Here is a 14738-nt window from a genome sequence, read left to right as displayed (position 1 = left end):
ACGTGAAAGAACTCACTTGCATCATTATAACAATCGCTGCCAAATGGTTATTAGCATTAAGTTATTGCACATGCTTACACTGGAACATTTCATGCAATTTATAATTGAGATTTCCCTTAAATTTGTGGAAAGTTGGTGGTTATGAATAAAATTGCTGGATTTTCTTTACTATAACATTCAACGAGTCATCCCAATCACTCACATATTACTATATATCAAAACACTTTACCTAGCTGCTCATGGAGACATCATAACCACAATGATTCTCCTGTTCTTTTTTTCGAGGGATGCCACTGGCAGCGTAGAAAAAGTGAGTCTGGAGACGATGTGGGACAGAACTCAAGCAATTATAATGCTTAAAAAAAATAAAACTGCACCAACCATCAAGCTAATAGTACATAATATATGCTCAATAACAATGGAGCCATGCTTTGGAATTGGACTTTGGTTTAACAAAGGTTGATCACGTGGCAATGAAACCAAGTTAATTATTGAAAGTATTGTAGAAATGCTACTAGAGCATTACTGCAGGCACTGGTTAAATTAAATGAAGCCCAATACAAACCATTATTTTCTTTTCAGCGCAGCCAAATCCTTGTATATTTTACACATTAAAGTGAGAAGTCAATACAGGAATCAAATGCTACATTTTTCAGCTATTAAAAGGATACAAGACAAAGGCAAGGACCAGCAGGCACCAAACTATGCTAATATTCATCTCATTTTGGGGGTTTGTCAGGCTGTAGTAGACCTCTGTAATGATATAAACAATTGTGGCTGAAGCAGTAAAATCCACCAACCATTGATACTCGGGGAAATAATGGAGAACTGTGGAAAAAAATAATTGTTTCAATGACCAAGTGTGTTGAAACTATTTCACAGAAGTAGGAACAATAGTATCAGCTGTCAGCTGTTTACACCACATCCGGTTTATTTAAAAAAAAACATTAACCAACTGTTTTGACATTCTATTCAAGTTGCTGTGGATAAGTGGATATATGCATACAGTACTGTATCCAAATATAACAACATGGATCAAGGCTCATCTCATGCTTCATATGCGATTCAGGAGACAATGAAAGGGAAGAGAAAAAATTGTTTATTTCTTTCTAATGCCTATTTCAATTTTTAAGCGAAACAAGCCTGTTATCACAGGAATATTTATTTATTCAGAAAGACAGTATTGTACTTTACAAATGCTTCGACACAAAATTGAAAATACCATGTCAATAAATAAAACAATTTTTTTCCTTCTATCACAAGTATAACTCTGGAACATTTAAAAACATTTTTGATGCCAGGATTTAGTGCGCATCATCAATATAGTTTGCTTACAGAAGCTCTGTCAGAATTGAGTTTACTTTGTTGACTACTTTGGTCGTTATTCTATGCTCACTGTCCTAACAAATGTGTATTTCAAAAGATCTTTGGAAGTTTGGATTCTCCGGTTTCTGCTCCCATCAATATCCCTTTTCAAGTTCATTTTAAAGTCCCTGCTTCAACCACTCCTTATGGCAAAGCATTACATGCTCCAATAAGCCTGTGCAAATACATTTCTTTTAACCTCTTATTACTTTCAGCAATAATTTTAAATTGACGAATCCTCATTACAGACACCTCAAAATGAAAGAAACAGTCTTTCCCTATTCACTCTATAAAAACACTACTATTTCAAAAACCTCTTCTCTTGGCCTTCTATGCTCCGGGGGAAATAGCTGTCTCTCCTCTTAACTATGTCATCTCATCTCTAGCATCTTCCTGGTAAATTTTTATTTTCGGATCCTGGGATCCGAGTGTCTCTGGCAATACCAATATTTATTGCCTGCCCCTAATTGCCCTACAAAAGGTGGAGGTGCTATGCTTTCTTAAACTGCTCAGTTCATGCGGTGTACACGCTCTCAGTGCTGTTAGAGTGAAGGAACAGCAACATAGTTCCAAGTCAGGCCAGTGATGACTTGCAGGGATCCTGCAGGTGTTGGTGTTCCTGTGCATCTGCTCTCCTTGTTTGGAACCTAGGTGAGGTCTGGCTATCCATTCTTGTAGATGGCAGACAAGGCTGCCTATGTGAATCAGTAGTGGAGGAAATGAGGTGTGATTTGGTGAGTATGACTGTATGGCTGTTGATTGACTAGTTTGTGGGACAGCTCTCTCAATTTTGGCACAAGTATCCAAAGGTTAGTGACGAGGACAAATGGTGAACTGGTCAGAGTGTGCCTTTGTGATTTCCAGTGTCATGGTCAATGCCAGGTGGTCTGATGTTTTTTTTTAACTTTTCTGCAATAGGTGGATACAAAAGTGACTGGTTAGGCCATTTCAGAAGGCAATTAAGAGTCAACAACATTGTCCTAGGTATGGAGTCACAACTTGGCCAGACCAGGTAAGGAGAGCAAATTTCTTCCCATAAAAGGACATTAATGAACCAGATGGATTTTTATGACAATCCAGTAATTTCATGATCATACGGATTTTCCACATTTTAAAAATTAAATCAATTTACAAATTCCCCTAGCTGTAGTAAAGGGATTTAAACTTGCTTCTCTACAACATTAGTCCAGGCCTTTGGATAACTAGTCCAACATCATTATCACTTTGTTATCATCCTCTAAAACTACATTAGAAAAAAATCACTAGAAACTTTCATGTTACGTTGCATTTGCTCAAAAACATTCTGATGCTAAAGATTGGACATAGTTCTCCACCTGTGGCCTAATAATTTGAGTCTTTAGTCTTGCATGCTACACACCCATAAAATCATATGAAATTAGTATTTGGTTCCTCAAGTCTGCTACACTATTCCATAAGATCATGGCTGATCAGACTGTGACTTTAACTTCACCTTCCTGCTTGCTCCCCATAGAGGATGTCTGCCCTTAACATCAAAGGAGTATTTGAAAGAGTGTGGTATCAAGGAGTCCTCGCAAAACTGAATGGGAATCGGGGTAAGAAAATCTCCACTAGTTCGAGTCATACTTAGCACAAAGGAAGATAGTTGTGGTTGTCTGAGGTCAATCATCTCAGTTCCAGGACATTGCTGCAGGAGTACTTCTGTAGTGTCTGAAACCCAACCATCATCAGGTGCTTCATCGATGACATTCTCTTCATCATAAGGGCAGGAGTGATCAGTCCAAAGATGTGCAGCTTAGGTGGATTGATCATGGCCAATGCATGGGGTTATGGAGATAGGGCAGGGGAGTAGGCAATGGTAGAGTGTTCATTTGGAGGGTTGCTGCAGACTCGTTGGGCCGAATGGCCTCCTTCCGACTGTGGGGATTCTATGGGAATGTTTGCTGATGACTGCACAATGCACCATTCTTGACTCCTCAGATACTGAAGCACTTAGTGCCCATATGCAGCAAACCCTGGACAACATTCAGGCTTGGACCGAAGTGGCAAGTAACATTCACACCACACAAGGGCCAGGCACAAGACCACCTCCAACAAGAGAGTCTAATCATCTGCCCTTGATGTTGAATGGTATTATCACACTACACGCCTACTAACATCCTGGGGGTTATTATTGACTAGATAGCGAATTGGACCAGCCATATAAATATTGTAGCTCGGGCAGCTCAACAGCTGGGAATTCTGCGATTAGTAATTTACCTCCTCTCTCCCCAAAGCCTGACTACCATCTACAAGGCAACTGGCACCCCACCTTAAACATTCACTCCCTCCAACGTACAATGACATCTAAAAGATACACTGCACCTACTCAAAGCTCTGACAGCACCTTTCAAACCCACATCCTCTACCGTCTAGAAGGAGAAGGCAGATAATGCATTGGAACACCACAACCTGCAAGCTCTCCTTCAAGCTACACACTATCCTGACTTGGAACTATATTGTCACTCCTTCAAAACCCTGAAACGTCCTTCTTTACAGTACCATGCGTATATATACCCAGCAATTCAAGGTGGCTCATCATTACCATCCCAACTGCAATCAGGAATGGGAAATAAATTCTGGCCTAGCCAGCGACACCCGTACCTTGTGAACAAATAATTTTTAATAAATTAAGACTTTGATGATCAAAAATCCTGTCCAATACATCTTGGAATATATCCAATGACTCAGCCTCCACTATTCTCTGGAGCAGAGAATTCAGAGGTCTAATGACCCTCAGATAAAAAAATTCCTAGTCATCATCTTAAATGGAAGATCCCTACTGTGCCCCTAGTTCTATACTCCCCAACAAGAGGAATCATCGTCTCAGTATCTACCCTGTCACCCCCTCTGAATCTCGCATATTTCAATAAGATCACCTCTCATTCTTCTAAACTCGGAGCATAAGCATAACCTGCTCAACCTTTCAATAATAGTACAACCCCTTCCTCCCAGCAATCAACCGTGAATCTTCTCCAAACTGCTTTCTATGCAAGGATATCCCTCCTTAAGAGATCAGAATTGTAGACAGAATTTCAGATGTTATCTCAGCGAAAATCCTGTACTGCTGCAGCAGTACTTCCTTAACTTTTTAAAAATAAATTTAGAGTACCGAATTCATTTTTTTCAATTAAGGGGCAATTTAGCGTGGCCAATCACCTACTTTGGGTTGTGGGGCCGAAACCCACGTAAACACAGGGAGAATGTGCAAACTCCACACAGACAGATTCTTCCTTACTTTTAAACTCTATCCCCTATCCAATAAAGGCCAATATTTAATTTGCTTTCCCAATCAATTCCTTTACCTGCATGCTATCTTTTTATGATTCGTGTCTCAGGCACCCAGCTCCCTCTGTACCTTAGATTTCTGCAGTCTTTATCCGATTAAATAATTTTCTACTTTGATATTTTCCCTGTCAAAGTGGACAAGTTCCCATCAAATATAATTTTCTAAATTATTTCCTCAGTAATAAATTTTCCCTACGACAGATGTTTAAAAACTCCTGTTTTCTTTGTACCTCCTTTCTTGAACAGAGATTTTACATTTGCTGGACTTCAGCCTACTGGGACCACTCCAGAATCCAGGGAATTTTGGAAGATTATAACCAATGCATCCACCATCTCTTGAGCCACTTTTTAAAAACCAGAGAATGCAGGCAATTAGGTCCAGGCAATGTCAGCCTTTAGTCACAATATTTTTCCAGGTGCCTTCCCTTAGTGATCATAATTGCTTCAAGTACCTCACTCCCTTTTTCCTCTTCATTATCTACTATCCTTGGGATGCTTTTCTTGTCTTCTACAGTGAAAACTGATACAAAGTACTTGTTCAGCACTTCCATCATTTTCTTGCACTCAATTATAATTTACCCAGTCTCATGTTCACTTCAACTCCTCTTTCTTTTTTATATACTTGTAGAAACTGTTACATTTCTAGCTAGCTTTCTCTAATTCTAATTTCTCCCCCATTATTTTTTGTTATTCTTTGCTGGTTTCTAAAATTTGATCAATCTTCTACTCTACCATCTTCTTTCAATTCAAAATTATCCTAGACTTCCTCAATTAGCCATAGACGATGCACCTTTCTCAAGAGTCTTTCTTTCCAAATGGAAAGAATCTTTGTGAGAGTTACGAAATACTTCCATAAATGTCTGCCACTGCTCCTCTGCCATTCTACCTTTTAACCTATTTTCCTCATTCACTGGTGCCAATTCTGTCTTTATAGTCTTGGAATTGTCTTTATCTAAGCTGAAGCACAAGTCTTAGACCCACTCTTCTCACCCTCAAACTGAATGTGAAATTCTATCATTCTGATCACTAGTGCTTAGAGGCTCCTTCACTGCAAGGTCATTAATTAATCAATGTCATCATTGATTACCAAATCCTGGCTGGCTGGCTCTAGAATATATTGCGCTTAGAAACTACCCTGATTACACCCTGTGAACTCATCATCCAAGCTACCTTTACCAATTTGATTTATCTAATATGTATTATCTGTACATATATATGTACGAAGATTAAAATCACTCACGGATATTGCAGTGCCTTCCTTACAAGCCCACATTATTTATTATTTCTTCATATATAATCTGTCCTACATTGTAACTACTATTGGAGGCCTATAAACTACATCCACAAGTGACTGCTTCCCTTTATTATTTCTCATCTCCTCCCACACTGATTTTGCTCTTCTGAACCAAGATAATCTCTCAAGTTCTCATATTGCATTGTATAATGTTGCAACTGCCACCTATTTGTCGATTCTTTGAATCTGTCTGCTTTCCCATAGCCTTTAGAGTTTTCTTCTGGAATAATAAACCTGTTCAGGTCTTTAGCAAATTTCAAGGTTTCCCCTGGCAAAGCTAAAATCATCCATATGTAGAGAGAACAAAGGTAGGCCCAGTATTGATACATACTCCTATACAACTTCCAACCTTTCTTCACTCCAAGGAACACTCAAGCGCTTTAACTCTGTTGCCCAGCTGTCAACTAACTTTTTAAATCCATGCTTCTAAACATCTTCTGCCATATGCTGAATTTTATAGAAAGGTCTCTTCTGAGACAACTTGCAGAATTCTTACATATGACATCTATAGCATTCCTTTACCTAGCTAATACAATTGGTGGCTTCATGAAAAGGTTTTGAAATTTGTCACACACATTGCCTTTAACAGAAACGCAAAGTACACAAACAATAATGGACAGATAAAGACTCTCTGATCCAACCAGCCTGATCCATACAATTCCGATAGCGTGTGTATCGCAGTGTTAATGTAAGCCTACTTGTGACAATAAAGATTATTAATATTATAGATTTTTATATATTCTGCCAGCCTTTTTTCACATTTTCCCTTGAGTCTTTAAATATCCCTACTTACCTTTCTACCATCCTCTCTATATTCCTCATCATCTTTAGTATTATTAGAACTAGCCCGGAATTTCTGGCCATTCCTGCCGACGGCGAACCCGCACCATGGCTTTCCCAGTGGCAGTCTTGTTTCCACCTCACTGCAATAATACACACTTCCTTTCAAAGGTGGTAGCCCCACTTTATACCTCCTCCATAAACTGACCCCACCTCCCCATCCTCCCTCGGATCCCCAATCCCTCAGAGTCAAAACCTCGGACTCACTTGCATGCCCAGCATCACAGATCATCTCCTCAGGAGTGCTTGTAATCCTAGCAGCAGCCACTTGAGTTCAGGAGCTGTTGCCACCCCAGTGTATTATGGCTGCAAGGCAGCTTTTTAAAAAGTTGGTCAGCTCAAAAGTAACTTTTCTTGTAAACCGGTGAGCAATACTTTCTGTAAAATTTACCCCACCATATGCATTTCAGATTTCAAGATTTATGACTGCCAACCTGTTTGCTAATTTCTCCACAAGATTAATTTGGACAAGGTGTCTTCTTATCTTGCTCAATTTTGCATTTTTGTAGTCCAGCACCGTTACTTTTAACTGTATCCTCCTCTTCGATGTTAAAAGCACTGTACCCATTAGCATCAAATCACCTTACAGTACAGTCTGTAGGCATTATTTACACTGGCATTTGAACCACCTTACAATAAAAGGAATCTGGCCAAATGAAATATGCTGTTTTAGCTTCATGCACAGAAAATTGGAAGGGTGGGGGTAATGCACTACATGGAGGGAAGAACAGCTACAGTTCCTGCTTCTGATCATGAATTAATAAATGCCACTGCAAAGCACACAAAATATATCAGGCAATGGATCAAGTCAGATCAATTCAAAATAACACAATCACATTTAACCAATCAGGTTCTTCTGGATTCGGCTGATGATCAGGGTTCCTAACCACTAGGTCAGTGTACTCTTAATGATTTAGGAGCAAAGGGAAAAAAAAGTGGAGGACACATAGGACGAATGTCCTTGTGGGACTTTGCTAGTTCTGTTGGGGAGTATTTAAACTAGTGTGGCAGGTGGAATGGGATCCCAGGAGTAGAATCAGATAGGCCAGATTCATATCAGGAAAATAGAGGTGGAATGTTAGCTAGTGGTGTAGAAGATGTAGTGATAGAATTACAGGAGAAGCAAAGTTTAAAAAGTATCCAGCAAGGGAAAATAATGGGGTTAAACTGTTCATACTTCAACGCAAGGAGTATTAGAAACAAGGTAGATAAGTTAAGGGCACAGGTAGACAAATGGCAGCAGAACGGCATTGCAATAATGGAAAACTGGCCAAAGAAGGGCAAAATTGGTAGCTCAATTTCCCTGGTTATAGAGTCTTAAGACAAGATAGAGTGGGAGGTAAAAACGAAAGGGGAGTACCGCCAATGGTTAAAGATCAATTCCAGTTGTGAGACGGGATGATACACTAAATAGGTCAACAAATAAGGTTTTAAGGGTTGAGCTGAGAAATAAATAAGAGGCAGCCACACTGCTGGGAGTATACTACAGACCCCAAATAGTAAAAGGAAGACAGATGAACAAATATGTAGGCACATTTCTGCCTGTAAGAACAAGAGGGGACTAACAGTAGGAGACTTTAACTATCCCAATATCAACTGGGATTCAGAAATTCATGCAGTGTCCCCTTTCAACCAATTAGTGACAAACCGAACAAGAGGGCCTAGTCTTGGGGAAAGAAGAAGGGCAAGTGGGTGAAGTGACAGTTGGCGACCATATTGGAGCTTGTGATCACAATTCAGTAAGATTTAATATTACTGTGGAAAAAGGCAGAGATAAAGCAGGAGTAAAAGTTTTGAACTGGGGAAAGGCAAATTTTGCAGGAATTAGAAGGGACTTGGCTGAGATGGACTCGCCAGCACTGCCCGAGGATAAATCAGTGGAAAGCACCAAAACTGTACAAAGTAGACATGTCTCCTCCAAAAATAAGAGTGATACTGCCAAATCTGGACCAAACAGAAAAAGAACATATAGAACCAGTACAAAGAACTAAGCACTGCAGATAGCCTAGATGAGTATAGCAAGTGTAGAGAAAAAGTAAAAAAGGAAATAAGGAAATCAAAGAGAGGGCATGAAAAAAGAATAGCAAGTAAAGTTGAAGAAAACCCAAAGATGCTTTCCCAATATATTAATGGTAAAAGGTTAGTTAAGGGAAAGGTGGGACCTGTCAGAGATGGAAAAGGCAAGTTGTGTGAAGATGCAGAGATGGTGGGAAGGGTTTTAAATGACTATTTTGTCTCCGTGTTTACAAAGAAAAGGAAGTATTGACTTGAAGGGTTGGAATCCGTGTAAATTGGTAGGTTGTCAGGGTCAGATGGATCTTTTCCGAGGCTGTTGAAGAATTCAGGGAGGAGATAACAGATGTTCTGGGATGATTTTCTAATCCTCACTATATACAGGGGAAGTATCGGAGAAATACAAATGTAGTTCCATTGTTCAAAAAGGGATCAAAGGAAATGCCAAACAATTACAGGCCAGGTTAGTCTTATGTCAGTGGTGAGCAAATTTGTAGAATCAATCCTGACAGATAGAACTAACTGTCACATAGAAAGGCATAGACTAGTCAGGGATGGTTAGCATGGATTTGTTAAAGGTCTTGCCTCACAAATGTAATTTAATTATTTGAGGAAGCGACAAAAAGGGTTGATGAAGGGAATGCAGTGGATGTTGTATACATGGAATTTAGCAAGGCATTTGACAAGTTTCAACATGGCAGATTGGTCAAAAATGTAATTTTTTTTAACAGGGTAATGTGGCAAATTGGATAGGGGGTAATATGGCAAAATGCATATAAATTTGGCTTAGTAACAAGACACAAAGCGTAATGGGTGATGGATGCCTTTGCCAATGGAATGTTGTTTCAAGTGGTGTTCCACAGAGCTCGGTGTTGAGACCCTTACTGTTTGCGTTATATACTAACCATTTGGATGTGAATGTGGAGAGCACAATTGGGAAATTTGCAAACACAAAGATTGGCCGAGTGGTGGACACAGTGTACAGGATAGCAATAACCTCCAAAACGAGACAGATGAGTTGGTGGAGTGGGCGATAAAGTGGCAGATAGATTTTAACACAGAGAAATGGGAGGTCATATATTTAGGGAAGTCAAACAGTAATAGAGAGTCCCCAATAAATGGGAAAATACTAAGAGGGGTAGACGAAGTGAGAGATCTTGGCGTACAAACACACAGGGCCCAAAAGGCAGCAGTTCAAGTCGACAATGTTGTAAAGAAAGCATATGGAATGCTCTCCTTCCATATACTGAGACAGGTATAGTATATAAAGGTAAGATATAATGTTGGAATTGTATAAAACACTGGTGAGGCCACACCTGGAGATTGGGTGTGTGAAATTCTGGTCACCGCATTACAGGAAAGGACGTAATTACTCTGGAGAGAGAGTGCAGAGGAGGTCTACAAGAAGGTTGCCAGGGCTAGAAACATATAGCTATGAGGAGAGATGGGATAGGTCAGGGTTATTTTCCTTGCAACAAAGAAGGCTGAGGAGTGACTTGATTGAGGTGTATAAAATATGAGGGGAAAAGATAAAGTGAACAGGATAAAATTGTTTCCCTAGGCGGGGAATTCCAGAACCAGAGGGCATACATTCAAGATAGGTGGCAGAAGATGTAGAGAGGACACAAGAAAGAACTATTTTACACAGAGGGTAGTGGGTGTTTGGAATTTGTTGCCCCAGCTGGTGGTGGATGCAGAGACTCTAAACGCTTAAAAAGTACCTGGATCTGCAACTAAAGTGCTGCAAGCTACAGGGCTATGGGCTGGGTGCAGGAAGATGGGATTAGAAAGGGCCCTGGGTGTCCTTGGGTTGGCATGGACGAGGTAGATCTAATGGTCTCCTTTTGTGCTGGAACTTTCCTATCGTTCTAAATGTCTAGAAGAGGTATCGAACAAATAGAATGAGCTAACATATCACAAAACTTGATGTGGCAAGCAGGGAACCACCTTAAACTCAAAAAAATGTAGACTGCATCAGGACAAGGCTGACAAGGACAGCACGGTAGCACAGTCGTTAACACAGTTGCTTCACAGCTCCAGGATCCCAGGTTCAATTCCTGGCTTGGGTCACTGTTTGAGTGGAGTTTGCATTTTCTCCCCGTGTCTGCGCGGGTTTTCTCCGGGTGCTCCAGTTTCCTCCCACAGTCCAAAGATGTGCAGGTTAGGAGGATTGGCTATACTAACTTACCCTTAGTGTCCAAAAAAATGGTTGGGTGGGGTTACTGGGATAGGGTGGAGGTGTGGGCTTAGATAGTGTGCTCTTTCGAAGGGCCGGTGCAGACTCGATGGGCCGAATGGTCTCCTTCTACATTGTAAATTCTATGAAATTTTATTATGCATTACAGATGAGAACATTTGATGGCTAAGAAATGAATTGCTGACATCAGTACAAAACAGCTAACAACTGGTCAGCATCTTTCACAGAATGAGGTGATCTCAAAAAAGTTCACATGACCTCGGTGAATAAAAATGCCTGAAGGATTATTTTGCAGTGACTTGTTCCACCTTGATGTATGAACAAGATAAATCAATTAAAGACTATCGCATTGATCGGGATGAACAAAATGTTTGAAAAAATCTATGCCACATTTGTACAAATCTGATAAGAGAAATGGAGAACCACTTAAATAAAAACATAATTTAAATATTTCCATATACACCACAGGGTGTAAATAAAAGCTAATTTCTCAGTAACATTGAAAGAAAATTAGTGAGTATAGAGTACTCACCACATGAAGTTCAAGGGGTTTTTCAATTAAATAATTAAATGTGCATCTTCAGCCATATATCCTACCTCGTGTATCCACCTCTGTAATGGTCTTTGCTTCCAAATGCAGATCAATATCCTTAGGAACAGTCATTGGCTTGCTTTCTATGTGCCCATTGTACTTCCTGGCAAAACCACGATATAAGTGGCTGTAAGTCTACAAATGGAAACTCATGCTTCTTCACTCCGATTCCAGATGGAAGATCCTTACCTTCTCATCCCTGGCAATGATTAATTTTGACCATGTCTAAACATTGCAAATAAACACTGAAGTTCTTCCATCTTACTTGGAGAGGCTGTAACTATTGCTACTACAACAATATGCATTTATAGGAGTTTTAATTTAGGAAATCTAAGACTGACAGATGTGAGAAAAGCAGAAACCAAGTCAGAAAGCATAATGAGTTCACCAAAATCTTGGGAAAGTCGTTTTTTAAGGATGATCTCAAAGGAGGAGGTGAGGGTAGATGGATTCGAGAGAATTACAGAATGAGACCAAGAAAGCTTTGGGTAATAATGATTGGATGAAAAGGGGCGGGAAGGTCTGAGGGCAAATGATGCTAAGGTCAGAAGAATGAAAAGTTCACAGGAAAACGCAGGGCATTAAAAGGGCTTTGAACCTGTGGATTGATTCAAGGAAAAAGGGCAAAGTCAAGAATTTTAAATTTTGTAGACTGCCCATGCCATCTACAAAAGTCAGCAAGATTGGGGATGGAGGCCGTTGGAACTTGGTGTGGTACAGGCAGCTGAGGTTTGGACAAACTGACTATGTAGAGGGGGAAGAATGGGAATTCAGTGTTGCAGTGATCAAGAATTGAAACAACAAAGCAAGGCATTGTGTTTCAACATAAAATGGAGGGGTAAAGAGGGGTGATGACTCTGAGATGGAAGCAGTTGGTCTCTGTGTAGGAAAGGATATGGTATGGTATGGAAACACAGCTGAGGTTGAAAAGAATTGAGGTTCCAAAACTGAAAGTGACCAGAGATAGGGCTGAAATCAGTGATAAGTAAGTGGTGTTTGTGCTGACAATTTTTGACTTCAGAAAGTGAGAAAGAAGGAGGTAGGGGTGAGCAAAAGAGGAAGCAAAAGTGTGAGAGCTTAGCATGATTCTCATTATCTAGTGAGAAGACTGCATTGTGTTGACACCTTAACAGCATGCACTATAATCCAGAGATCAACTTGTCAGTTTCATGGTTACATATGACAAAGAAACCTTTTAAATAAATCTAACTTTGTTTTTACTGATCCTTTGATGTTTCAACAGACTTTCATTCTAAAGCAGTATGTTATCCCAAGTGTTTTCATTTATTTCTATAAATACATGAGTAAAAGGTTTGAAAATAGAGGTACCAAAAGAACAGGTGAGGGAAGTAAAGAGTACAGTAACCTGGTGGCTAATACACTGAACCAGCAAAGTTCACATTTTATTAAGCAATTAAAGAAACCGAATCTCGTAACTTGGAAAGTGCCTTGCCAGGAAATAAAATAAAGGAAGAAAAACTATTACCAACCAGTTCTTTGACATTGTTTTGCACGGGGAAAACAGTCTAGGCTCTGCTTCGAAGGAAAATTGTCATATCTCTCAAATTCATGAGCAAAACCAGCTGCAACTGGTGCAAAACAATTTTTCTTTTTAAGTTTCAGCTGGTTGGATTGAGGAACAGAATCTCACACTTCAACAAGTGTGGTCGGAACTCTTTGCACCTCCGAAAAGGCATTTTCAGCTCTTGGCTTCACCTGGCTACTCACACCAGCAAAATAAAGTAGGACCTGGGTATTGGCCTCAAACTGTTAGCAGTGATTTAGAGGGGAGAGCAACAGCTTGATCAAAGATGTGGTTAATACAAACACATATGGCTTGTAGGATCAGAGGTCTAAAATATCTCCATGCTGAAATTGTAGATTCCCAGTTAGAGCTACAAACTAGCTTCAGAAGGGAAGGAACCCCTTAAGGGTTTATTCATGAGTTTAAGGAAACTGCTAATATATAATAAGACCTTTCCCAAAGCAGAGGATGGGCAGGCAACTAAACATTGCCATTTCCTTCTCCTTCTAACCATCTGTTCCTTCTTGGTCTTGTGTTTATCCTTTCCCTCTCCCATCCCATATCTATCAAGCCCTCCATCTTTCCATTTGACTTCGACCACATCCTTTCACATCACTGCCCAACTGGTCCCCAAAATGTAGTACAGAAAACTGCGATGTGGCCTACATCTCTCCCTCACCTGCCAGTAATGACCCATGGACCCCAAAAAAAGACCACAACCCACTGGCTTACAGCTCAGCCATCCTCAACATCCTTTAATCATTTCACTTCCTCCCTTGTGCCCCTCACCCTTTCACACTGACTTGCTAATCCCTTCTACCATGCATGTAAATGGGAAAGAAAGAAACGGGTAAGCAGAGAGTTCAGAGCAGAGGGATAAAGATGACAGTTAGACATTTATATAGCACCTTTTAGGACCTTCGGATGACCAAAAGTGCTTTACAGCCAATGAAATACTGTTTTGAAGCACAAATAGCAGTGGGATAATGGCTATATAATCTGCTTTGTTTTTATGTATTGGCCAGGACACTGGTAAGAATTTCCCAGCTCTTCTTTGAGACAGTGTGTAGGATTTTTAACTAACAGCTCATAGCACAGACGGGCTCAGTTTTATACTGAGAAAACCAACAGGACTAAAGGCTGGCAAGTCACCTGGTGGCATCCTAGGGTCTTAAAAAGAAGTGGCTGCAGAGATAGTGGGTGCATTTTGTTGGATTCTTCCAAAATTCCCAGATTCTGGAAAAATGTAAATGCCCTCTATTCAAGAAAGAAAGAAAGAAAGAAAGAGAATAGTAAGCAGTAGGCCTAACATCTGTCACTGGGAAATTGCTAGAATCCATTATTAAGGAGATAGCAGCAGGACATTTAGTAAACCTTAACACAGTCAGCAGTTTTGTGAAAGGGAAATCATGCTTGACAAAATGTATTAGCAATCTTTGAGGACTGAACATGCAGGGTCAATAAAGGAATACCAGTAGATGGATTTCCAAAAAAACATTCAATAAGATGCCATATTAAAAATTACGACAAAAGATAAGAGCTCATGGTTTGGGGGTGATATATTAGCATGGATAGAGGATTGGCTGACAGAAAACAGAAGTCAGGA

The 14738-nt window shown here is 40.0% G+C and overlaps 1 protein-coding gene across 8 annotated transcripts in view; it reads right to left on the bottom strand.

The window, feature by feature from the left end:
- tmem161b (transmembrane protein 161B) overlaps nt 1-14738 on the bottom strand; it is an 81692-nt gene that overhangs the window by 48034 nt on the left and 18920 nt on the right. For 2 of the 8 annotated variants that reach the window (XM_038805323.1, XM_038805324.1), the window contains 2 exons: nt 11613-11710; nt 672-828 (listed from right to left, as the gene is read on the bottom strand). In XM_038805323.1, the coding sequence (XP_038661251.1) occupies nt 672-828; nt 11613-11710 (255 nt within the window). Of the gene's footprint in view, nt 1-671; nt 829-11612; nt 11743-14738 lie in introns of all 8 variants that reach the window. The other 6 variants (XM_038805325.1, XM_038805327.1, XM_038805326.1 and 3 more) reach the window with 5 other exon arrangements.

This window comes from Scyliorhinus canicula, chromosome 8 (genome assembly GCF_902713615.1).
Source record: "Scyliorhinus canicula chromosome 8, sScyCan1.1, whole genome shotgun sequence".
Taxonomy (NCBI): Eukaryota; Metazoa; Chordata; class Chondrichthyes; order Carcharhiniformes; family Scyliorhinidae; genus Scyliorhinus; species Scyliorhinus canicula.
Note: the sequence above shows the minus strand (reverse complement) of the source record. Positions and strands in the feature narration are given on the sequence as shown.